At 54.5% G+C, this 24,989-nt stretch overlaps 1 protein-coding gene across 5 annotated transcripts; it reads left to right on the top strand.

Annotated features, from left to right (window-relative positions):
- Positions 1-18: 18 nt before the first annotated feature.
- On the top strand, positions 19-24,661 carry NACC1 (nucleus accumbens associated 1). Of its 5 annotated transcripts, XM_009193651.4 has the most exons (8): positions 19-121; positions 1,172-1,310; positions 14,887-15,004; positions 19,838-20,791; positions 20,870-21,043; positions 22,186-22,291; positions 22,393-22,490; positions 23,063-24,661. In XM_009193651.4, exons 4-8 carry the CDS (start codon positions 19,846-19,848, stop codon positions 23,320-23,322), a joined length of 1,584 nt encoding a protein of 527 aa, XP_009191915.1. In that variant the 5' UTR covers positions 19-121; positions 1,172-1,310; positions 14,887-15,004; positions 19,838-19,845; the 3' UTR covers positions 23,323-24,661. The 5 variants fall into 5 exon arrangements, with proteins under 5 accessions (XP_009191915.1, XP_009191913.1, XP_017807744.1 ...); XM_009193649.4 differs by lacking the exon at positions 14,887-15,004; XM_017952255.3 differs by lacking the exons at positions 19-121; positions 14,887-15,004 and adding an exon at positions 488-607.
- Positions 24,662-24,989: the final 328 nt, after the last annotated feature.

The raw sequence follows: 24,989 nt of genomic DNA, 5'->3' as shown, positions 1-24,989 counted from the left end.
CATAAAGGAAGCGCGCTGATCATGCTGTTCCGGGGGTGTTTATCACAGTGGATCCCCTGGGAGAGGACACGTCACTAGTCCCATTTCACAGATGAGGAAGTTGTGGCTCAGAAAAGGGGCGGTAAGCGGAGAAACCCAACAGCTATTGGTCCTCTTCTGTGTTCTGGGTGCTATATACACATTATTTCAGAGCACTCTGCAGGGATAACTCAGGCTCTGGAGTTGGATTTACTGGGTTTGAATCTCAGCCCCACCACATGCTCTGGGCCGGTTACTCTCGGGCCTTCAGTTTTCTTATCTATTAAATAAGAATCGTGGTTTCTCAGATAGAACAAAGATTAAATGACAGATTCCTGGAAAGTGTGTAAAGAGCCACTCTGACCTTGTAAGCGCTCGGTAAAGTTCTAACCAGTGTACGAAGGCAGGACAGCGAAGTGGTTCCCGGGTACCTGGGTTCCAGTCTTAGCTCGCCCTGCGACTTGTTGTTAACTCTGAACTTAAGTTACCGCTTTTGCAAAAGGGCAGAACTTTTTACCATTTGTTAGTGGGTTGTAGTGAGAAGTAAACGAGTTAGTGCACGTAAAATGCTAACAGAACCTAGCATCCGGTAAGCATCATAAAAGTCTTAGCTGTTATTGTCGCTTTTGAGCCTGCGTTTAAATCCTGGCACCCGCCATCACTTCCTTGCTGTGTGATGATCTTGACCAGCTTTCTTTGTGCCTCCTTTTCTTTCTTTCTTTTTCTTTTTTTTTTTTTTTTTTTTGAGACGGAGTCTTGCCCTGGATCATGCAGTGGCATGATCTCGGCTCACTGCAACCACCGCCTCCCGGGTGCAAGCGATTCTCCTGCCTCAGTCTCCCGAGTGACTGGGATTACTAGCGCTTGCCATCACGCCCGGCTAATTTTTGTATTTTTAGTAGAGACAGGGTTTCGCCATATTGGCCAGGCTGGTTTTGAACTCCTGACCTCAGGCGATCCACCCACCTCGGTCTCCCAAAGTGCTGGGAGTACAGGCGTGAGCCACCGCGCCCAGCCGCCTTTATTTTCTCTAGTGTGTAACAGTTCTCACTAAAAAATGTTACTGTGTAGTTTAAACGAGCTAATTCCCATAAAGAACCTAACACGGAGCCTGCCACAATAAACAGCAGTCATTATTGTTTTTGTTTTACAGGAAACTAAAGTTCGGAAAAGTAGAGCGACTTGCCCAAGGTCGCGGGACTAGAAGGTGGCGGGGTCGGGATTCGAACCATCGAGCTGAGCCGACGTACCGGCGAGGATCCTCCCAGGGGCATAGAGAGGAGACGGAGCCGGTTAGATGGGGCGCGCTCGGAGCTCGGCTGGCCTCGCCTGGAGGGCGGGGCCTGAGGGCGGTGCGCGGGCGGGGCCGGTGCCGCTCCTCCCTGGCCTGGCTGCGGCGGCGGCGCGGCTTGCGCTCGCTCGGCGCTCGGCTGGGGCGGCCTGGCCCACAATGAATGGCCGCCGCGGCTGCCGCTGCTGCTGAGGCGGAGGCCGCGGAGGCCGCGGAGGCGGAGGCCGAGGCCCCGGCGCAGGGGGGCGCGCCCCGGGCCCAGGCCCGGCCCCAGCCGCCGCTGCGGAGCCCGCCGGGAGCCCCCGGAGCGCGGCCACGGCGCAGGTGAGGCGGCCCGCCTCAGGCCCGGTTCCGGCCTTCTCCAGCCGGGGCGGCCCGAGGGCTGAGTGGGGAGGGCCTGGGTGCTTTCTCGGACTGAGGAGGAGCCGGGCCCGCAGCCTGCACTGTGCCCGGGCAGGCGTGTGTGTGCAGGCCCGGCTACCGCGGGCAACCTTGAGCGTCCAGCCCGAACCTCGGGGCTTGGGGGCGGCAGGATCGTACCTGGACCGCTCCCCCAGCTCCCAGCGAGGGAGGGGGCCAGGTCGGGCCGGGGCAGGTACCGGGGATCCAGGGAAGTTAGAGGGTCCGAAGCGGAAAAGTGAGGAGGCGCCCGTGGATGCCGGAGGGGGAGGGGGAGGAGGAGTCGGGCTCTGGCCAGGCCGAGTGGGGGAGGAGAGGAGAGCGGCGCGGCCGGAGGGGGGCGGGGAGGGGCCGGGCCTGCAGGTACCGCCTGGGCGCTGGAGGAGGTGGGTGGGTCAAGTTACAGGCCTGGGGGCGGCTGAGGAGAAGCCCAGGAAGTGGGGCACGGTGGGTGTGGGCGGAGTTAGTTCGGGTGGGGGCGGATAGGAGATCCCAGAGATGTTTTCCGGGGGTCACATGAGGTCAGGACTCAGATGTGGGGAGGGGGAGGCTAGATCTGGGGGCGATTAGGTAAGGTGAGGGACTGCTGTAGGAGCTTTGCGAGTCGGGGGAGCAGAGCCTTTGGGCTAGGCTGGGGGGATGTGGGGGCAGGTCAGGAAAAGCTAGTGTGACCAGCAGGTATATACTGAGATGCGCCCCCCATCGACCCCAACTCGAAGTGTTAGTTCAGAGTCACATCTAAGGGGTTCCCTCATTCCCACACCTCATCCCAGAAGCCTCTAGAGTCCTGACCCTACCCCTTGGGCAAGCCTCTGCCAACTGTTCAAAGGCGCTGGCCAGTGGGTGTTTGTGTGGGCAGCTGGAGACAGTCTGGAACACCTAGCTTAGGCATCTTGTTTATCACAAGGTGGCCCTCGCCCACCCCCACCTTATATATCTACAGGGAGGCAGCCCAGCAGACATTACCTGGGTATTTTAGGATCCTGCGTTCTTCCTCTACCTTTTGTGGCCAGAAGCTGGTGGTTCAAGCCTTGTGGATGGGACCTCATAGCCACCGTCATATATATTAGTACCATGGCCTCCCAGGCACCAACTCCTTGAGCCTGAGTTCTATGTGCCACCTCCCTAGGGTTGAAGAATTAGAGGGAGTGAGCATGTAAAACTCTGCTAATGGTGGTTTGGAGGCTCCCGACCGGGTAAAGGCAGGGCACAGAGAAAAGTTAAGGGGATCAAATCAGGCACTCACACCCTGGCCCAGGGATCTACCTCTGGGACACTAGTCCTGGGCCAGGCCCTGTGCCGAGCTCGCTGGTTGGATGAGCTCATTGATGGCTCACCACCACCGGGTCAACTTAGGCCTTCTCTGTGGTCCAGACGAGGAAGCTGAGGCTCGGGTGGTGTAGCTTGTTTCAGGTCACATGAGCAGACAGTGGCTGAACTGGGATTGTCTGGCCCTCAACACAAATCCATAGTCACTCAAGTGGTCTTCCAGGAGGGTGACTGAAGGAGCTCCTCATTCTGCATTCCCTGGTGGGCATTCTCCTCCATCCAGGCCTTCCCTCCTGCCGACCTCGAGGGATGAGTCAATCCCCTCTGGGACAGACTGAGTTTCCATGGTGTCCCCGGGGACTGGAACAGTGGAGGTGGCTTTCTCGGAGGCCTGGTCACCCCTTCTTCCCCATTTCCCTCCTGGGAGCCAAGAGGTCAGGAGTCATGGAGCTGTGGGCTGGCCGCGGGAAGCTGAGGAGGCCTGGCACCACCAGGGCTGGACTTGACTTTGCTTGCCTAGACTGTTTTTGCCCCACTTTGGCCCCCAGTCGGATGGCAGCAGCTTTTGTTCCTTTCTGGGCTAATTGCAAGGCTGTTACCAGGGTGTCCTCGGGACTTTGATTTGGGATCCTCAGCACCTGAGGCAGGAGCCACAAACTGCTGGGTCAAGTGGTGTCAGCCAGTTCTTCTGGGTTTAATGATGGGTTTGTCACCCTCATTCTCCCCAGTCTCCCTATAGTTCCCAGGACACCCTCCAACCTGGGCCCTGCCCTTCCTCCCTGTCTGGCTAGCCACTTGGTTCTAGGAGGAATAGGAACTGGGCCAGCAGCCCCGCAAAAAGAGACCGAACCATCCTCCCTGCCTGGTTGGGCTAGGATCGCTGCAGGTCTGCTTCAGCACAGACTGGGTCCTCCTGGACCTAAGCTGGGTTGGATACCAGGGATAGGGGGATGGGGGTGCCATCCAGTCACTCAACTGAGACGGTTGGGAATTGGCCCTGATGAGTGGAGGACAGGCAGCGCCTCGGGCAGCTCCGGTTTGTGCTTGGAGCTGGAGGAGAAGGCACCAGTAATAACTGCTTTTCAGTGAGAACTTAGCATGCACAGACTCTGTGGGGGCAAATGCAACAAGTAGGCAGCCCATTGAGACAGTTTCATTTCACTGCTGGTTGCCGACTCCCCGCTGAGGCCTGGGGAAGCATCCCGGAGTAACAGATCCGGAGCAACTAGCTCTCAAGCAACCAAACTTCCACAAGCAAAGGATCATGAGAATTTCACATACCTCTGTGTTTACAGAGATGGTGTAGCAATGTGAAGTCATCGTGAGCCATGAGGGGATGGAGAGGTTTTGATGGGTGGCCAGAAGTATTCCGGGAGAGCTAAGATCTGAATAATAAAATTAGCTAAGGGGTGGGTGGTGCTGGGGTGCAAGGGAGGGGTCAGTGTTCTAGCCTCAGGGGACAACACATGGACAGCCTTTTTTGAGCATGTACCAGTCTCCTGAGTGCTGTAAACATTTTGTCTTCGTGAGGGAAGGAGTTGGGGGGATGACCCTACTGTGGAGACAGACTTTTAGTGCCATTCACGAGAAAGAGAAACCCTGTCTCTGGGTCTCCTGGATCTGCCCATTACCCCCAGATGCAAGTTCAGAACCCCTTGGCCTGCATCCAGGGTAATTTAAAAATCTGACCTCCTGGCTGGGCAACAGGGAGCCCCAGCAGGTTCTTGAGCTGGGCTTTGAGGAGATGTGAGTTTTGGTCAGCCTTACAGGATCTATCGAAGGAGTCTGCCTGGAGGCCCGGGGATTTGGAGATAGATGGAGGTTGACCCAACATTGTCTGACCCTAGATTTCATCAGTGTCATTGCCAGAGCCTGTGTGGAGAGAGGGATCCCATCAGACTTAGTGGGGCACGTTGCTTTTGGGATGGTGGTGAGCCACCAGGGCTGGAAAACATGAGTCAGTGTTCATGCCACTCTGCGTCCTCTCTCAGGTCCTCCATGCCCCTCGTTTCTCCTCCCAGATTGCTCTCAGCACTTTTACGCACTCGAACTCATTTAAGCCCATGACTAGCAGGTCCTGCCTGTTGTCATCATTTGACACACAAGGCAATTGAGGCACCAGAGTCCTTCCTTCACACAAGCTGCATAGTGGTCTGGCTACCACCCCTGTGCTGCCTTCCAGCTACTTTCATGTTCCTTGTCTCTGCATTTGCCCCTCAGTCCCCTTGGCTGCTAATGCCTTCCCCTAGAGAACCCTCTGGGCCGCATGAGGTGGGGCCGGGGGGCCGGGGGGGGCAGGGGGCCTGTGGGACTGGGCCTGCTTGCACGTTAGGTGGGGTGAGGACCAGCTGAGCCGGCAGAGGTCACATGTCTGAGGTTGTGATCTGTGTGTGGTTGTGGTAATGTCCTTCCAGGCTTCTCATGTGCTGCCTCCTTGGCGAAGGTCTCAGTTCTTAGAGACCTGTGCGTTTTCTCTGAGGGCTTTGTGCCAAGTTGATGTTTTCTAAATCTAGCAAAGGGAGAGGGTAGGTAAGGGTGAGCAGACATGGTCTAGTGGAGAGTGAAATTTCACACTTAATACCACCCGTCTCAGCCATGAGACTCTCGGCAAAGGTCTTGACTTCTGAGCCTCAGTGTCCTCCTCTGGTAGGAGTGGCAAGTGGGCACATCTACACTGCTGTGATTCGCAAACGGGGGCAGTCCTACCTCCTCCGGGGACACTTGGGGAGTGTCGGGGGACATTTTTGGTTGTCCCTGCCGGGGTGGGGGTGCTGCTGGCATCTCGCGAGTCTATAGTCCAGGGATGTGGTTCAACATCAGACAGTGGGTGGTGGGCAGCCCCCACCACAAAGAATGATTGACGCAAATGCAGTGGCCAGGTGGAGAATCTCCACTGTCTAGTTATCGTGAGGTTTACAGGAGAGGGTGGCATCTGGGGTGTGATTGGACAGTGCTGTGAAGGCTCTGGGGAAAACCCCAGCGAGCACTGCCTGTTAATCCCGTGAAATGTGCAAGGTCTGGGAGATGGTGAGAGGCATAAGATGTCTTCTACTCCCAGGGAGTTTGCGGCCCAGCATGGGGCCAGAGGATTCAACTAACAGCAGCTGGCATTCATGAGCACTGACTACGGGGCGAGTGCCGATCGGCCTGTGTTCTTTGGTTGTTTAATCCTTGAAATAGCCTTGTGAGGTGGTTGCTGCTGTCAGCCCATTTTCTAGATGGGAGACTGATATGGGGGGCTGGCACTATTGAGGGTAATTCTGAGTGACAAGCTCTATAAGGGATTTGAGCCTAGTACAATAGTAGGATTCAAAATCTTAGGCCCTGCGTGGTTTCCTAGCACAGCCCAGCAGGCCCCTCTCCCTGGATGATCCCCATCCCTCCAGCCCCACCATCTTCCTTTGTGTTAGTGGCACCAGGGTCACCTCAGGGCCTTTGCACTTACTGTTGTTCCCTCCACCCTTGGTTGCCGCTGCCCTGTCTTTTGGGTATGATCTGATTGCACACAGGGAGTGGGATGTAACTCCAAAGGGTGGGCTTATGGTTAGAGTTGGTGGGGAGGGAGCGGGCAGGCTGCGAGCTCCATGAGGACGGAGGCAGAGCTTCTGCCAGGCTCTCCAAGGAGCTGGATCTGCTGCCTGCAAAGGGAGGCCAGATTGCCGAGGGCTGCGAGGAGGAGCGAGTGGGAGGAGGGAGGAGGGAGAGGCAGCACGCGGAGACTGCTCATTCCCGGAGATGGTGGTTGCAGGGAGGAAGGGCTAGAGAATAGCTGCAGATGGGAGGATTGGGAAAAGAAGAACGAAGAAGGCCTTCCTTGGGGATTAGAGAGAGGGCACCCCAGACCCTGAGGTGGGGTCCTCAGACAGGCAGAAGACCCTGTTTCTGGAGAGGACACATCCAGTAGCTCAGGTAAAGAGCCCCAGCTCTGGCCTCGGCCTGTCCGGGGCTCCCGTGTGGTCTCTGCCTTGCTTCTCTGAACACCAGTTTTCCCACCTGTGAAATGGGTCTAGTCACAGCTGCCTCACAGCTTTGCCTGATTCGGGAGCCAGATGGCCTGGGTATAAACCTGTGCCTGCCATTCATCAGCTACATGGTCCCTGCCTCTGGCTTCACCTCTCTGGGCCTCGTTCCCATCCATGAAATGGCAGGCAGTCTCATTTCTTCCTCAGAAACCGTAAAGAAGAGTGAGTGAAATAAGCCTGTCTGAGCCCTGGCCAGGTATGGGCACACAGTCAGTGAGGCTTGAGTTGGGGACACTGTTACTAATCCTATTGCCACCATGGATTTAATGACAGTCTTTCAGGAAAAAAACAAATTAAATCTATGCATGTATAAGAAAAAAAAATACAGGCCAGGTGTAGTGGCTCACACCTGTAATCCCAGCACTTTGGGAGGCTGAGGTGGGCGGATCACTTGAGGCCAGGAGTTTGATACCAGCCTGGCCAAGATGGAGAAACCCCGTTTCTACTAAAAATACAAAAATCAGCCAGGCGCAGTGGTGTGTGCCTGTAATCCCAGCTACTTGGGAGGCGGAGACATGAGAATTGCTTGAACCCAGGAGGTGGAGGTTGCAGTGAGCCGAGATCACGCCACTGCACTCCAGCCTGGGTGACAGAGAAAGACTGTCTCAACAAAAAAAAAAAAAAAAGAAAAAAAATACTGATGCAAAGTGAGGTCTTGCTATGTTGCTCAGGCTGGTCTCAAACTCCTGGCTTCAAGCATCTTCCTGCCTCAGCCTCCCAAAGTTCTGGGATTACAGGTGTGAGTCACCACCCCCCACTGAACACTTTGTTCTCACTAACCGTTTTCCTGGACTGCCTTCACATTCAGCCCCTGCAGAAGGGTCTGCATGGTTCTGGGTCAGGCAGGCAACCTGAGCAGCTGCCAGGATCTAGCCGCATCCTGCTGAGCTGCATGAAGCACTGTGGGGCTCTCTGGGGCCTTTGTTCTTTGTTACACTTGGAGTTGCTGGTCTCCCTTAACTGGCTTGTAGGTCTTGTAGGTCTTAGCCCATCTGGGCTGCTGTAATAAAATACCTTAGACTGGAATCCACGCACATTGCTCATGCCTCTAACCTCAGCATTTAGGAGGCTGAGATGGGAGGATTGCTTGAGCCCAGGAGTTCGAGACCAGCCTGGGCAACATAGTGAGACCTCATCTTTACAAAAAAAATTAATTTCAATTTGTTTTTTGCTTGTGACACAGCCCTCAGGAGATCCTGAGAACACAGGTCTCTCATCTTTACACAAAATTTTTTTAATTAGCCAGGTGTGGTGGCACGCATCCCTAGTCCCAGCTACCCAGGAGGCTGAGGTGAGAGGGTAACTTGAGCCCAGGAGTTTGAGGATATAGTGATCCAAGATTGCACCACTACACTTCAGCCTGGGTGACAGAGGAAGACCCTGTCTCAAAAAAACAAAACAGACCGGGCCATTGATAAACAACAGAGATGAGCTGCTCATAGTTGTAGAGGGTGGGAAGTCCCATACCCTCATAGCAGATTCCCTGTCTAGTGAGGGCCCATCTCTCATAGATAGCACCTCTTAGCTATCTGCATAGGGTGGCAAGGACAAACAAGCTCCCCCTCTTTTATACGGGCACAGTTCCTAAGAATCACTTCCCAAAGGCCCCACTTTTTTTTTTTTTTTTTTTTTTCATTTTAAATTTTTGGGCCAGGCGCGGTAGCTCAAGCCTGTAATCCCAGCACTTTGGGAGGCCGAGACGGGTGGATCACGAGGTCAGGAGATCGAGACCATCCTGGCTAACACGGTGAAACCCCGTCTCTACTAAAAATACAAAAAAAAACTAGCCGGGCGAGGTGGCGGGCGCCTGTAGTCCCAGCTACTCCAGAGGCTGAGGCAGGAGAATGGCGGGAACCCGGGAGGTGGAGCTTGCAGTGAGCTGAGATCCGGCCACTGCACTCCAGCCCGGGCTACAGAGCAAAACTCCGTCTCAAAAAAAAAAAAAAAAAAATTTTTGATCAACAACTTCTTTTTTATTTTGAGATGGAGTCTTGCTGTGTTGCCCAGACTAGAGTGCAGTGGCGTGATCTTGGCTTGCCGCAACTTCCAACTCCTAGGTTCAAGCAATTATTCTGCCTCCGCCTCCCGAATAGCTGGGATTTCAGGCGTGCACCACTGCACCCAGCTAATTTTTGTATTTTTAGTAGAGATGGGGTTTCACCATACTGGCCAGGCTAGTCTCGATCTTGAACTCCTGACCTAAGGTGATCCGCCCACCTCGGCCTCCCAAAGTGTTGGATTACAGGCATGAACCACCATACCTGGCTGAAAGGCCTAACTTTTTTTTTTTTTTTTTTTTAGACGGAGTTTTGCTCTGTTGCCAGGCTGGAGTGCATAGGCGCGATCTCGGCTCACTACAACCTTTGCCTCCCGAGTTCAAGCGATTCTCCTGCCTCAGCCTCCTGAGTAGCTGGGATTACAGGCACGTGCCACCATGCCCGGCTGATTTTTTGTATTTTTAGTAGAGATGGGGTTTCACCGTGTTAGCCAGGATGGTCTCCGTCTCCTGACCTCGTGATCCGCCCTCCTTGGCCTCCTAAAGTGCTGGGGTTACAGGTGTGAGTCACTGCGCCCAGCCAGCCCCACTTCTTAATACCACTACATTGGAGATAGGCTTCAGTGTGTGAATTTTGGGGAGATGCAAACATTCAGACCATAGCATCTGTCGACGGCCATGTCACAGCTTCCCTGGAAAGACATCAGGAAAGGACTGTGCCTTTGACAGTCTCTCACAGGCCCCTGCTGGCTGGGGAATTCCGCGGCTCTCTTCCCTAAGAGCTGGCAGTTACTACTCCCAGGAATCATCCTGCCAGCGCCCTTCCCGCAGATGGCAGGATCTACCGGCAGTGTGAGCAATTCGTCAGGTAACACTGAGGTCTCAGTAGGCCCCTGACTGCTGGCTACCCACCTTGGCAACTGTCATAGGAGGTCGTCTGTCTGCCCAGCCACAGATCATGTTTCTGAGCCCTATTCCTGTTTGAGCCACGTTAATGTGGAACAAAAAAAGGGAGTTAGATTAGGAGGAATGGAAGTAATTCTTTGTTCGTTCTTTCCATAAAGGACTGTGAGCACCCACTGTGTACCTGGTCAGGTCCTAGGGGTAGAGGACACAACAGGGGTCTACACAGACAAACTCCCTGCCCCAGGGAAACTGACATGAAGCTGAAGCCCAAAAAAGCCCAGTTTGGCGGGGGCAGTGGCTCGCATCTGTAATCCCAGCACTTTGGGAGACCAAGGCAGGAGGATCGCTTGAGCCCAGGAGTTTGAGACCAGCCTGGGCAATATTAGGGAGACCTCATCTCTATTACTAAAAAATGCACAAATAAAATACTTTTTTTTAGAAAAAGAAAAATACCCAGCTTACTAAATCATAGGAACGCCCAAGAAGGATAAGGCAAGCAGGGAGAATCAAGCTTAGGAGTCGGTGTGGGGAAGGGCTTTGTCGGTCAGGCGCAGTGGCTCATGCCTATAATCGCAGTGTTTTGTGAGGCTATGGCAGAAGGACCACTCGAGGCTGGGAGTTGGAGACCAGCCCAAGCAATAGAGTGAGATCACATCTCTACCAAAAAATATATACTTTTTAAATTAACTGGATGGGTCGGGCGCCGTGGCTCACACCTGTAATCCCAGCACTTTGTTGGTGGGGGGAGTGGATCACTTGGGGTCAGGAGTTCGAGACCAGCCTGGCCAACGTGGTGAAACCCCAGCTCTACTAAAAAATACAAAAATGAGCTGGGCATGGTGGTGGTTACCTTCAATCCCAGCTACTCAGGAGACTGAGACAGGAGAATCACTTGAACAATTCTTGCAGTGAGCTGAGATCCCACCACTGCACTCCAGCCTAGGCGACAGAGTGAGTCTCTGCCTCAAAAAAAAAAAAAAAAAAGAAAGAAAATTAGCGCTGGATGTAGCTTCTGTGGTCCCAGCTATTTGGGAAACTGAGGTGGGAGGATTGCTTGAGCTCAGGAGTTTGAGGTTGAAGTGAGCTATGATGGTGCCAGTGTACTCCAGCCTGGGTGACAGAGCAAGGCCCTGTCTCCAAAAAAAAAAAAAAGAGTAGAGAAAGGGCTTTATGTGACCCGGAGAGAGTATGAAGAGCTATGGCTGTCCCATTCCCATTCTAGTAGGTCCAAGAGCAAGCAGGGCAGACTGCCAGGGGCCCCAATAAAGCATTGTAGGGGCCCAAGCAGTGTCACTTGGGGCCAAGGTAGTGCAAAGTGGTTTTAAAGGAGTTGAAGATGAATCCAAGGATCTGAGCGAGGACGGCCATAGCTGGTGAAGCTACGGCATTCACAGGTTTTGGGAAGGCCTGGAGCCGGGTCCTGAAAGTGTTGAGTGGAGGCGTCTGGGGTGTGTGCAAGTCTGGCGTTCACAGGGAAATCCGGGCCAAAGACTCCAGTGGGGGAGGCATCAGTGAATAGATGGCGCTTCAGGCCTGTCTTAGCTCAAGCTGCCACACAACAAAATATCATAGACTGGGTGACTTAAACAACAGACATTTACATTTCAGAGTGCTGGGGACTTTCAGTCTGAGATGAGAGCGCCAGTGTGGTTAGGGCTGTCTGGTGAGGGCTGTCTTCGTGGCATACAGACAGCTGCCGTCTTAATACACCCTTATGACCTCAGTTAACCTGAATTAGCTCCCAAAGGTCTTATCTCCAGATACAGGCACACTGGGGCTTAGGATTTCAATCTGTGAATTTGGAGGGACATACTCCGTCCATAGCAGAGCCCTGAGACTGAGCCCAGTCCCCTGGAGGTGAAAACCCTTTCTGGAAGGGCCTTACTCCCCATCCACTAGTGCCCTCCCTAGATCTCAGCTCCAGTGTCACCGCTTCTGGGCAAGGTCAGTCACACCGGTGTGCAGCACATTGATCTGTGTGACCAAGGATGAATGGCCCTGTCTCCTGCCAGACTGTGAGCTCCAGAGGCAGGGCTACTTGTCACCATTGTGGCCGGCCCAGGCAGGGACCTGGCAAATATTTATTGAGTAATTGTTGGGAAGTCATGGAAACCGTGTGCTGTGCCCTTGGGTCTCACCAGAAGATCTGTTCACGTGCAGGGCCAGGACTAGGTACTGTCCTGGCCAGGAACGTCCCAGCTGCCCTGTGGCCTCCTGCCCTTGTCCCCCACACCCTCAGGGGTGCTGATATGCTGAATTTTAAGGAGAGATGATTCTGATAGGGCTTTCTGCCCTTGGGGAGTTTATAGTCAAGTGGGACTTAGTTTCCTCAGAGGTAAGCTTAAGGGCACTGTGGCTGGGGTGGGGCAGGAGAGGGACATCTTCTCTAGCCTGGAGAAGTGAGTAGCTGAGGGTGGAGGAAGAAGGTATTCGGGCAGGGTGCACAGCTTGGGCAAAGGCCTCGCCACAGTAGAGGGGGACCAGGCAGTGTGTTTGAGCCTGACCTAGGTGGGGATTTGGTGGGGACTAGAACCATTAGGTGGTTTAGAGGCCTCAATCCTCGACTCCATCCCACCCCTGCTTCAGCCAGCAGGTGACCCTGTCAGGGACCTGCCAGTGAGAGACCCGTTTCCTCTGAGAGTCCAGTCATGCTAGCTCCATTCCTGGGGCTGGCGTGGGTGAGGGCTTCTTGCAGGGGCCCACGTAGTTTTTCTCCTGAGTCCATTGGGCAGGATTGGGCCAATCACAGACGGATGGAGGGGTTCCCAGAGATGAGTCTGCTCTGGCCCACACTGCAGCTCACCCCGTCCACTCTGTGCAGGGGCTACTGGGGAACCAGACGGAACAGCATTCAGGTCACTGTGGCTCACAGACCCGTCGTACCACTCCGCTCGTCCCCAGCAGCATGGAGGGAGGAAGGGTTCCCGTGTGCTAATTGGCTGAGCTGTTTGGACCAATTGCTAATCAAAGGCTCCAAAGCCCTGGGTGCTGGGATGTTGGGCTCTGAAGCTGGGGTTCACAAGGTATGGGGGACCCCAGTCTGAGCATCAGGTTGGCTCTCATTCTCAGGAGGGGACCTGGGCCACCTTCCCAGCCCCCCACATCTCTGTTGCCTCCTGTTATCCCCAAAACCTTTCAGTCTCCATTGCCAAAGGGGGGAGTTCGAGACCAGCCTGTACAACATAGTGAGACCCTGTCTTTAAAAAAAAAAAAAAAAAAAAAATACCTGTGGCCGGTGCCGGGCGCTTGGTAAGGTCACGTTGAAGTAGTCCTTTGCCTGTTCTGCACTGTTTTTTTTGTTTGGTTGGTTGGTTAGTTGGTTGGTTGGTTTTGGCGGGGTAGTGGGGTCGGGGGATGCGGTTTTTTGTTTTTGCTTTTGTTTTTAGAGACAGGGTCTCGCTGTGTAACCCAGGCTGAAATATAGTGGCAAAGTCATCACTCTCTGCAGCCTCTAAGTTTTTGGCTCAAGTGATCCTCCCACCTGAGCCTCCCAAGTAGCTGGGACTACAGGTGCAAGCCACCAAGCCCCACTAATTTTTAAATTTTTTGTCGAGGTAGAGGTCTCACTATGTTGCCCAGGCTGGTCTTGAACCCCTGGCTTCAAGGGATCCTCCTGCTTCTGCCTCCCAGAGTGCTATGATTACAGGCGTGAGCCACCGTGCCCAGCCTCTCTGTACTGTTCTTTAACACATTTACAAATATTTAACTGAGCATCTATTTCATTCTAAAGAACTAATGTTGAATAAAACCAGCCAGAATGTCTGCCTTCATTGACCTGACAGTCCCCTTGGAGGGTTTAACTCTACATACAACTCTTTTTTTCTTTTCTTTTCTTTTTTTTTTGAGATGGAGTCTCGCTGTGTTGCCCAGGCTAGAGTGCAATGGCTTGATCTTGGCTCACTGCAACCTTCATCTCCCAGGTTCAAGCGATTCTCGTGCCTCAGTGTCCCAAGTAGCTGGAACTACAGATGTGCACACCACACCCAGCTAATTTTTGTATTTTTAGTAGAGACGGGGTTTCACCAACTTGGCCAAGCTGGTCTTGACCTGCTGACCTCAGGTGATCCATCTGCCTTGGCCTCCCAATGTGCTGGGATTACAGGCGTGAGCCACCGCGCCTGGCCTGTACATACAACTCTTAAAATGCTGCCCTGACCCTGGGACTCACTTTCAAAGATGTCCACATTCCCTAGGCCAGGACCCCATTTGTCCCATACCCTTCCTGGCAGTCCTGTCCCTGCTGCATCGCCCTCCAGCTACACCAGCTTTCTTTGGGTCCCTGGACCACACCCGATACCTTCCTGCCCAGGAGTGTTATCTCTGTCCTGGCTGTTGCTCAACCTTTAATGGTCCCTACCACCAAGGCCATCTGCTCAGTTGACATACCCACCCCAACTGTAATTAAATCATCCCCTGTGTCTCCTCACTAGACAGCTCCACATAAGCACAGCTGGTCCTTTTAGTACTGTGTCCCCAGCACCTCCCACAAAGGAGGATCTGGTTCATCAGGATGGGTTGGATGAACAGCCCATTTTACAGATGAACAAACTGGGGCACAGGGAGGTGGGGGGTTTTGGCTGCACTGCACACCTGTCCTGTCTTTGTCCTCCTCCCTGGGGAATGAGCTTGGAGCACCCCTCTAGGAACTGGGGTGCCAGCCTCTTCCCTTGACCATCTTGGTCCTTGTCATTTGGGCCCCAGTACCAGGGGTGGCTTTAATTTGGCTGCCTAGGGAGGTGGTTCAGGGCTGCCAGGACCCCAGAAGTAGGCTCTCTGGGCTCTTTGCCCCCCAACACGGTGCTTGTTTCTCCTGCGTCTTCATACAGAGGGGCCAGCTCCTGGCCCATTCAGCTCTGAGTTTGAGTTCCTAGGAGGAGATTTTTGCTGCCTTGTAACTGGGATTCCTAGATCCAGCCTCCACCCTCTGTTTGTCCTAAGGATGTTTTGGGATTTTGTTTTGTTTTGTTTTGTTTGTGTTTTTGTAGGATGGTGGCAGTGATTTTGAGGAGGGGAAGAGGAAGGAGGATACAAGCAAGGGAAGTCACAGGCTGTAGTGCCTAGACAGACCCTGGTTTGAATCTCGGCCTTACCACTTTCTGGCATGTAAGTTGTAGGGGGTAGCCGATACCTTAGGACATCTCTTGGGTTTTTTTGTTTGTTTTTGTTTTGAGACATAGTCTCACTCTGTTACCTAGGCTAGAGTGCACAATCTTGGCTCACAACCTCCACCCTCCCAGGTTCAAGTGATTCTCCTGCCTCAGCCTCCCGAGTAGCTGGGTTTACAGGCACCTGCCACCATGCCCAGCTAATTTTTGTATTTTTAATAAAGACGGGTTTCACCATGTTTGCCAGACTGATCTTGAACTCCCGACCTCAGGTGATCCGCCTGACTCGGCCTCCCAAAGTGCTGGGATTGGCCAGGTGTGGTGGCTCATGCCTGTAATCTTAGCACTTTGGGAGGCCAAGGCGGGAGGATCATTTGAGGTCAGTAGTTCAATATTAGCCTGACCTATATAGTGAAACCACATCTCTACTAAAAGTGCAAAAATTAGCCAGAAGTGGTGGCACACGCCTATAGGCCCGGCTACTCGGGAGGCTGAGAATCACTTGAACACAGGAGGCAGAGGTTGCAGTGAGCCGAGATGGCGCTATTGCACTCCAGCCTGGGCGACAGAGCAAGACTCTGTCTCAAAAAAAAAAAAAAAAGTGCTGGGATTACAGGCTTGAGCCATCCCACCCTTCAGGACATATCTTTTGAATTTTGAACCTGGTGGATGAATTTTTAGATGACCTCAGGACAGTCCTTAATTTCCACATGACCTCAGTTTTTCCAGCTTTGCAAGGAGAGTATGAAACCAGCCCTGAAGTCTTGCTAAGAGGATTCAGGCAGTTCATAGAAGTTGTGAGTTGGTTCCTCCATTCGCCTGGGTGTTGCAAGGGGGCAGGGCCTGCATCTTGCCTGTGGCCTGCCAGGGTAGCAGCTCAGTGAGTGAGATGGTATCTCACTGTGGTTAGGATTCACATTTCCCTGATGACTAGTGACGTTTCCGTGTAACTTCTTGAATGATCATTCAGTAACAATAAGTGTAGGCTGAGTTTGTAGAATCAGTTGGCCTCCTCAGCCTCGATTTCCAAATGGAGAAAGCAGAGATTTGGAGCTCCTGGTCGGAGGAGCAGGTTGGTGCCGGAGCCAGGACTCAACTTAGGTTGCAACTCTGAGCCTTTGAACACTTGCCACTTCTATTCCTCACAGCAGCCCTTTCAGACTGAACAGGTGTTACCAGATCAGAGCAGAGTGGCCACTGTATTCTCAGTGCCCAGCCCAGGGAGGCAGATCTGAGTGGAGTTGCTAAGGAAACATGGAAGGTGCTTGAGAGCTAACTGGGAGGGAGGGAAGGTGTGTATTCCTGCGCCAGGGCCTTTGCATGTACTTGTTACTTTCTCCCACTGGCCAGCTGGAGTCTCTCTGGAAAGGTCTGTCTTAGGGAAGACTTCTCACTCACACTCTGCCCAGTTAGGACTCTAGAGACCCTATAGAATTACCGAGGAGGCTGGGCGTGATAGCTCACGCCTGGAATCCCAGCACTCCAGCCTGGGCGACAGAGTGAGACTCCATCTCAATTTAAAAAAAAAAAAAGGCCAGGCGCGGTGGCTCATGCCTGTAATCCCAGCACTTTGGAAGGCCGAGGCAGGTGGGTCACCTGTGGTCAGGAGATCGAGATCATCCTGACCAACATGGTGAAACCCTGTCTCTACTAAAAATACATAAAATTAGCCAGACGTGGTGGCGGGCTCCTGTAGTCCCAGCTACTCGGGAGGCTGAGGTAGGAGAATGGCGTGAACCCGGGAAGCGGAGCTTGCATTGAGCTGTGATCGTGCCACTGCACTCCAGCCTGGGTGACAGAGCAGGACTCCATCTCAAAAAAAAAAAAAAAGAAAAGAATTCTCACTTTTACCAGTGGGGTCAGGTAGAAAGCCACACCTTCCTTTGATGACTGCCCCAGAGTGTCATCAAAGGACAGCCTTCTCACGTCCCACACAGCCAGTTCTTCCTCCTGGAAGAGGCAGTACAGGGTCCGATGCAGAAGTTCACACATTGAGACCCCCACTTCCGCCACCTCCCCAAGCTGTGCAGTGTGGGGGGTGGGCTCTCTGAGCAGCATCAGTTCCCATTTCTGGAGGCCAAGGTGGGGGATCGCTTGAGGCCAGGAGTTCTTGACCAACCTGGGCAACATAGAAAGACCCTGTCTCTACAGAAAGTTTAAAACTTAGCTAGGCGTGGTGGTGTACACCTATAGTCTCAGCTACTCAGGAAGTTGAGGCAGGAGGATCCCCTGAGCCAAAGAGTGCAAGACCCGTAGTAAGCTATCATCTTGCCACAACACTCTAGACTGGACGGCAGAATGAGACCCTGTCTCTTTAAAAAAAAAAAAAAAATTCCCATTTCTTCCTCCCCTCCCTGCCCTCGAGCACTTTTGAGCCAATTTGCTTGAATTAAATATGTATGGCATGATTTCACAGTTTTATTTCTTTTTAAATATTATTTACTTCTGCAAATAGGCATTTCGTTCACCAGGTTTAAAATTCAAAAGAATGAAAGTGTACTTTGCAAGTCTCCTCCCCACTTCTGCCCAAAGGAAATCAGTCTCACAGTTTCCTCCTTTCTTTCTTTTTTTAACAACTTTATTGAGATGCTCACACCATGCCCATTTAAAGTGTACAGTTAATGGTCTTAGTATATTCACAGAGTTATGCAACCATCACCACAGTCAGTTTTAGAAGATTTTTCATTACGTCAAGAATAAACCCCAGCCGGGCGTGATGGCTCATGCCTGTCATCCCAGCACTTTGGGAGGCTGAGGCAGGTGGATCACCTGAGGTCAGGAGTTCGAGACCAGTCTGGCCAACATGGTGAAACCCCATCTCTACTAAAAATACAAAAATTAGCCGGTGTGGTGGTGCGCACCTATAAGCCCAGCTACTCAGGGAGGCTGAGGCAGGATGAATCACTTGAACCTGGGAGGCGGAGGTTGCAGTGAGCCACGATCGCAGCACTGCACTGCAGCCTGGGCAACAGAGTGAGACTCCATCTCAAAAAATAAAAATAAAAATAAAAAAAACCCCACACACCTTTGCTTTCCCTCACCACACCCCCATTCTCCCTGCCTCCCAGCCCCTGGCAACCACTAATCTGCCTCCTGTCTGCATGGATTTGCCTGTCCTGGACATTTCCTATAAATGGATCATACAATCTGTGGTCCTTTTGTTTGGCCTCTTTCACTTGGAATAATGTTTTCCAGGGACATCCATGTTGTAGCGTGTGTCAGAATTTCCTTCCTTTTTATAGCTGAATAATATCCCATTGTATGGACTGACCACATTTTGTTGGCCCATCCATCCGCAGATGGACGTTTGGATCGTTTCCACCTTTGGGCTATTGTGAATAATGCTGCTGTGAACGTTTGTGTACAGGTTTTCAATGCGGGCAAATGTTTTTGTTTTTCCTGGGCATGAATTCCAGGAGTGGAATTGCTGGGTCATATGGTAACTTTCTTTAACCGTTTGAGAAACCATCAGACTGTTCTCCATGGTGGCTGTGCCATTTGACATTCCCACAAGCAGTGGAAGAGGGTTCCGGATTTCTCATCCTCACCAACTTTTTTGATTCTAGCCAGCCTAGTGGGTGTGAGATGGTGTCTCATTGTGGTTAGGATTTGCATTTCCTTGGTGACTAGTGATGTTTTCTTGTAATTTCCCTGATGACTAGAGATGTTTTCATGTAAGTTCTTTATTTATTTATTTATTTTTGAGACAGTGTCTCTGTCGCCCAGGCTGGAGTGTAGTGGCGCAATCACAGCTCACTGCAGCCTTGACCTCCTGGGCTCAACAGATCCACCCCTGCACACCCTCCTTAGTAGCTGGGACCACAGGTGTGCTCCACAACGCCGGGCTAATTTTTGTATTTTTCGTAAGAGGCAGGGTTTCGCCATGTTGCCCAGGCTGGTCTCAGTCTCCTAGGCTCAAGTGATCCACATGCCTCGCCATCCCAAAGTGCTGAAATTACAGGCATGAGCCACTACTGCACCCAGCCTCGTATAATTTATTTTTCCTTTTTTTTTTTTTTTTTTTGAGACAGTCTTATTCTGTCTCCCAGGCTGGAGTACAGTGCCGTGATCTCGGCTCACTGCAACGTCTATCTCCTGGGTTCAAGCAATTCTCTGGCCTCAGCCTCCCTAGTAGCTGGGACTACAGGCCCACGCCACCTCACCTGGCTAATTTTTGTATTTTTGGTAGACAGGGTTTTGCCATGTTGGCCAAGCTGGTCTCGAACTCCTGGCCTCAAGTGATCTGCCTGCCTCAGCCTCCCAGAATGCTGGGATTACTTGAGTGAGCCACCACGCCCGACCTCATGTAATTTCTTGAGTGATCATTTAGTCATTCAACAAACAGTGATTGAGGGGCATGTGCCCAGCACTGCAGACTCTGGTGCACAGTCAGATGACCCTACCTTACTGGCATTTCCATGCCAGTACACTGCAGATATACCATATAGGTACCTGGTGCTAGCAATAGCTGGCACTCAGAGGTAGCACACTGTGTCCTAGCTACTCTTCCAAGCACTTAAGCATATTCAATTACTCTTTAAGTACATACGGAATAAGTATGCGTTTGCCCCCTCCTCTTTGCAAGGGACAGTGCGTGGCCACCCTGGTCTGCAACTAGGTTAGCAGATTTGACCACGTATTGTAAAAGTGAGTGTACCAGGACAGATAGGGTAGAGGGCTCTGTGCGATTTAGCACCATGGCAGATTCCATCGTGTGGATGTCCCTCCAGCAGGGGAGGTCTTTGGGGCCAGGGCTAGGCCAGCACCCACATTTGCCGCCTGACCCTTTTCCTCCGTCTCTGTCTCTCCATTCCTCCCTGCCCCCGTGCAGCCGCCGCCATGGCCCAGACACTGCAGATGGAGATCCCGAACTTTGGCAACAGCATCCTGGAGTGCCTCAATGAGCAGCGGCTACAGGGCCTGTACTGTGACGTGTCGGTGGTGGTCAAGGGCCATGCCTTCAAGGCCCACCGGGCCGTGCTGGCTGCCAGCAGCTCCTACTTCCGGGACCTGTTCAACAACAGCCGCAGCGCCGTGGTGGAGCTGCCGGCGGCCGTGCAACCCCAGTCTTTCCAGCAGATCCTCAGCTTCTGCTACACGGGCCGGCTGAGCATGAACGTGGGTGACCAGTTCCTGCTCATGTACACGGCTGGCTTCCTGCAGATCCAGGAGATCATGGAGAAGGGCACCGAGTTCTTCCTCAAGGTGAGCTCCCCAAGCTGCGACTCCCAGGGCCTGCACGCAGAGGAGGCCCCATCGTCGGAGCCCCAGAGCCCCGTGGCGCAGACGTCGGGCTGGCCAGCCTGTAGCACTCCACTGCCCCTCGTGTCACGGGTGAAGACAGAGCAGCAGGAGTCGGACTCTGTGCAGTGCATGCCCGTGGCCAAGCGGCTGTGGGACAGTGGCCAGAAGGAGGCTGGGGGCAGCAGCAACGGCAGCCGCAAAATGGCCAAGTTCTCCACGCCGGACCTGGCTGCCAACCGGCCTCACCAGCCCCCGCCACCCCAACAGGCTCCGGTGGTGGCAGCAGCCCAGCCCGCCGTGGCCACGGGAGCAGGGCAGCCGGCCGGTGGGGTGGCGGCAGCAGGGGGCGTAGTGAGTGGGCCCAGCACGTCAGAGCGGACCAGCCCGGGCACCTCGAGCGCCTACACCAGCGACAGCCCTGGCTCCTACCACAACGAGGAGGACGAGGAGGAGGACGGCGGCGAGGAGGGCATGGATGAGCAGTACCGGCAGATCTGCAACATGTACACCATGTACAGCATGATGAACGTCGGCCAGACAGGTGAGATGCCGCCCTGCCCCCCACCCCGCCAGCAACCCCTGCCTCTCCTGCCACTCGTGCTCTACTCTCTCCCTGCAGCCGAGAAAGTGGAGGCCCTCCCGGAGCAGGTGGCCCCCGAGTCCCGGAATCGTATCCGGGTTCGGCAAGACCTGGCGTCTCTCCCGGCTGAGCTTATCAACCAGATTGGGAACCGCTGCCACCCCAAGCTCTACGACGAGGGCGACCCCTCTGAGAAGCTGGAGCTGGTGACAGGTGGGCTGGCCTTGCCCCAGATCTCTCCCCTCCACAACTTTGGAGCCAGCTGGCCTGGGCTGGGCAGCTAGTTAGGAGCCCCCAGCACCTCAGTTTCCCTGTCTGTGCTGTAGTGTTGGTAACAGCCACCCTCAGGGTGGGGGCGTTGGTGAGATGGAGGTGCTGATACAGCAAGGCCTGGCCTCTAGGTTTCTGACTTAAGGGGTCAGGGTGAGCATGGGCAATTATTGTTTGGCCACATGGGTAGAAAAGCTACTCCTGGGCTCCTGTGAAGGTCAGTTATTTACCTAGGTTAAGAATTTGGGCAGGCAGGGGGGCGAATGCCTGTAGTCCCAGCTACTCAGGAGGCTGAGGTGGGAGGATCCCTTGAGCCCAGGAAGTCAAGGCTGCAGTGAGCTATGGTGGCCGCTGCACTCCAGCCTGGGCGACAGAGTGAGACTTCATCTCTTAAAAAAAAGAGAGGCCGGGCGTAGTGGTTCAGCACTTTGCGAGGCTGAGGCGGGCGGATCACGAGGTCAGGAGATCGAGACCATCCTGATTAACGGGGTGAAACCCCGTCTCTACTAAAAATACAAACGATTAGCCGGGCGTGGTGGCGGGTGCCTGTAGTCCCAGCTACTGGGGAGGCTGAGGCAGGAGAATGGCGTGAACCCGGGAGGCGGAGCTTGCAGTGAGCCAAGATCGTGCCACTGCACTCCAGCCTGGGCGACAGAGCGAGACTGTCTCAAAAAAAAAAAAAGATGACGACTGTGTTTGGCCCTTGGGTCAGAGTTCCTGGCTGTGAGCCTCCACTCCCTGTTGGTCCTGCCGAGCTTGGGCTCATCTCTAGCTGGTGACAGCCAGCGTGCCCACCTCACACAGGCTTGCGGCACGACCGGCCACACGGCAGGCGCCCTGAGGATGGTGAAGCCACCCTTTCTGTCCTTTCCTGAGCACTGATGAGGTGGGGGGAGTCCCAAGGAGCCTCCCCTGAGTCCCAAGGAGCCCTTGGTGGGTAGAGGTGTAGGGGAGAAGGTCCCTAGGTGAGTTTTTGGGACCCAGAGCCAGGGAGGGCGTGGGGTGTTCTGAGATGAGGCCTGGCATCATGGGGGCTGTGGCGGTTTGGGGGCACCCCAGGCCATCCTCTGGCTTCCCCTCACCAGGCACCAACGTATACATCACAAGGGCGCAGCTGATGAACTGCCACGTCAGCGCAGGCACACGGCACAAGGTTCTCCTGCGGCGGCTCCTGGCCTCCTTCTTTGACCGGTAAGGCCCTTGCCAGAGCCGCAGGGAGGGGGGTGGGGTTGCCCCATGTCCCCACCACCACCAACTTGAGCGCTGACTCCCTCCATGTCCCCTGCCCCCAGGAACACACTGGCCAACAGCTGTGGCACCGGCATCCGCTCTTCTACCAACGATCCCCGCCGGAAGCCCCTGGACAGCCGCGTGCTCCATGCCGTCAAGTGTGAGTGTCGGCCCAGCTGGACAGGGCGTGGGCCCCGGGCATGCAGGTTGCCGTTTTCTCTCAGCCTTGGCTCTCAGAGGGGGCTAGAGTTTGGTGTTGAGAAGCATTCTGGGACTCAGTCTAGCCTTGCTGGGAAACCGGCTGTGATTGTTTAGAGATTTATTCGTGGTTGGGGGATGCGGGTGCCGAAGGGAAGCCAGGGAGCCTGTGTCAGGCAGGAGGGTCTCGAACTCAGGGCAGTCTGGGAGGGGTGAGGCAGCCAGACAGTGCTAGCCACTCCTCATGGGGGGCATCTAGATTTTCGGGTGGCCTCTCCCAGTTACTAAATTCTGGCAAATGATCCAAATTTTTCAAGAACACGGGGCCATCCCATCAAAACCCACACATCCCCATACATGGCTGAACTCAGTCCGGTGTAGGGCTGGGTGCACATGGTGTGGTGTCCTGGCTACGTGGCCTCACTCATCTCCCCTTTGAGGGGGAGTCGCAGATGCTGGTGGGGGGGCTGGTGAGTAGGCCTTGTGGGAGTCACCTGGCCCCCGTGCCAAGGCCGCACCCACCCTGCCCCACAGACTACTGCCAGAACTTTGCCCCCAACTTCAAGGAGAGCGAGATGAATGCCATCGCGGCCGACATGTGCACCAATGCCCGCCGCGTCGTGCGCAAGAGCTGGATGCCCAAGGTCAAGGTGCTCAAGGCTGAGGATGACGCCTACACCACCTTCATCAGTGAAACGGGCAAGATCGAGCCGGACATGATGGGTGTGGAGCATGGCTTCGAGACCGCCAGCCACGAGGGAGAGGCGGGTCCCTCAGCCGAGGCCCTGCAGTAACCCGCCCGGCCTCCTGCGGGGCCTCACACTCCCCCTCCCAACACACACACACCCGCCATCTTGGTCATGAGCTACTGTCTGTCCCTCCCCAGGACCCGCGGTGGGTGCTGCATGTTCCCGGCCCTCTGCCCCTCCTGTCCCACCCCCTTCCCCCACCAAGAGCTGGGCCGGGAGAGGACTGCAGGGCAGGTGGCGTGAGGTCCGTGTTGCCTTCTTTAACACACACTCGTGCAGTGGGGGAGTTCTGGCTCCCCAACCTAACCCCTAGCCGTCATCTCCACACTCACCAGGCCCGCCAGGGGAGGGGGCTGGCCTGGGGGTCTCGGGAAGGCCCCCTCCCCAGGCCCTGGGCCACCTCGCGGAAGCCTTCAGCCTCCGCCCCTCACTGCAGCCCCTTGGGACTTGAGGGGGCCCCAGGGGTTCTCAGGACCCCTCCCACCACCTCCCAGTGCTTCCACGTCTCCAAAAGCGCCTTCCTGTCACCCTCGTCTGTCCCTGCGCCTGGGGGCTGGGGTAGGCGAGGCCATGGGGACTACCCATTTTACAGCTGGGGAAATTGAGGCTCCGAGAAATTGCACAACCGACCCAAGGTGGCCGGCAGTGGTGTGCCCGGTGCCCTTTCTCCTCTTTTCCGCCTCTGTTGCCCCCATTGGTCCTCTGGGGCCTCAGAGAGGCAGGTTCTAAAGGAGGGGGGGTCTCTTGGGGGCAGATCAAGGGTCTCGGAGGATAGAATGAGAGGTTTCCAGGGCTGGCAGAGCGTGTGCGTGTGTGTGTGTGCAAAAGTTTTGCTTTCAAACAAATGAAGATACAAGAGGCAGTAGGACCTGGGTTGGAACCCAGGGGAGCAGACTGGGGGGCTGCTGCCCCTCCCTCCATCTCCCCACCCCCACCCCACCCCACGGCAGGGCTCCTGGCCCCCACCCCCTGTACATAATTTTTAAAACATTTTTTTAGCGAATGAAATATTGAAGTATAAGATTCCTTTTATTTTTCAAACCAATGGGGCTGTGTCTGTTGTCCTCCTCGGTCCCCAGGGGTGGGGGGTACCGTGGAAGGCAGGATGGTGTCGGGGGACTTGGGGGCAGCCTGAATGTGTGTGTGTGTGTGTGTGTGTGTGTGTGTGTGTCTGTCTGGGGTGTGGGTGTGTGTTTCCATGGTAGGACTCCAGTCCCAGCTGCTGCCTAGGCTCCTGTGGGTCCCGCCGGGTTCCCCCTCCCCTGTCCACCTTCCCCAACAGGGCTATAGTTTAAGGGTGTCCCAGGCCTTGGCTGGTTGGCTGGGCCCAGCTCCTGGCGGCTGGGCTGGGCTGGGCTGGGCTGGGCTGGGCTGGGCTGGGCAGGGCAGGGCAGGGCAGGGCAGGGCAGGGCAGGGCAGGGCAAGGCAGGGCAGGGCCGGGTCGGGTCCACTTCCATTGTTAGCAGTTGTTTGCAGAATTTTCTCTTTTACCATTCCTCTCTTTTTGTTCTCACCCAGAGTGGGTGGTTTTTTGTTGTTGTTTTAGATTTTTATGTGAAGGCAGAGAGTTTTTTTTTTTTTTTTAAACTCCCCATCCCCCTACGCGGGGTGTCATTTCACCATCCACATCCTTGTTTGTGTTTCTGGCCCTCGTCCTCCCTGCCTCTCCTCTGCCTCTCCTCTGCCTCCCCAACCCCTGCCTACCCACTGCT

This window comes from Papio anubis, chromosome 20 (assembly GCF_008728515.1).
Source record: "Papio anubis isolate 15944 chromosome 20, Panubis1.0, whole genome shotgun sequence".
NCBI classification, from domain to species: domain Eukaryota; kingdom Metazoa; phylum Chordata; class Mammalia; order Primates; family Cercopithecidae; genus Papio; species Papio anubis.
This window is presented reverse-complemented; position numbering and strand designations above follow the sequence as displayed.

Bases quoted from the DNA above. Each gene is read 5' to 3' on its own strand.
- NACC1 (XM_009193649.4), top strand. From the start codon at position 19,846: ATGGCCCAGACACTGCAGATGGAGATCCCGAACTTTGGCAACAGCATC. The intron at 22,292-22,392 runs GTAAGGCCCTTG...CCCTGCCCCCAG, and splicing joins CTGGCCTCCTTCTTTGACCG to GAACACACTGGCCAACAGCT. The intron at 22,491-23,062 runs GTGAGTGTCGGC...CCTGCCCCACAG, and splicing joins CGTGCTCCATGCCGTCAAGT to ACTACTGCCAGAACTTTGCC.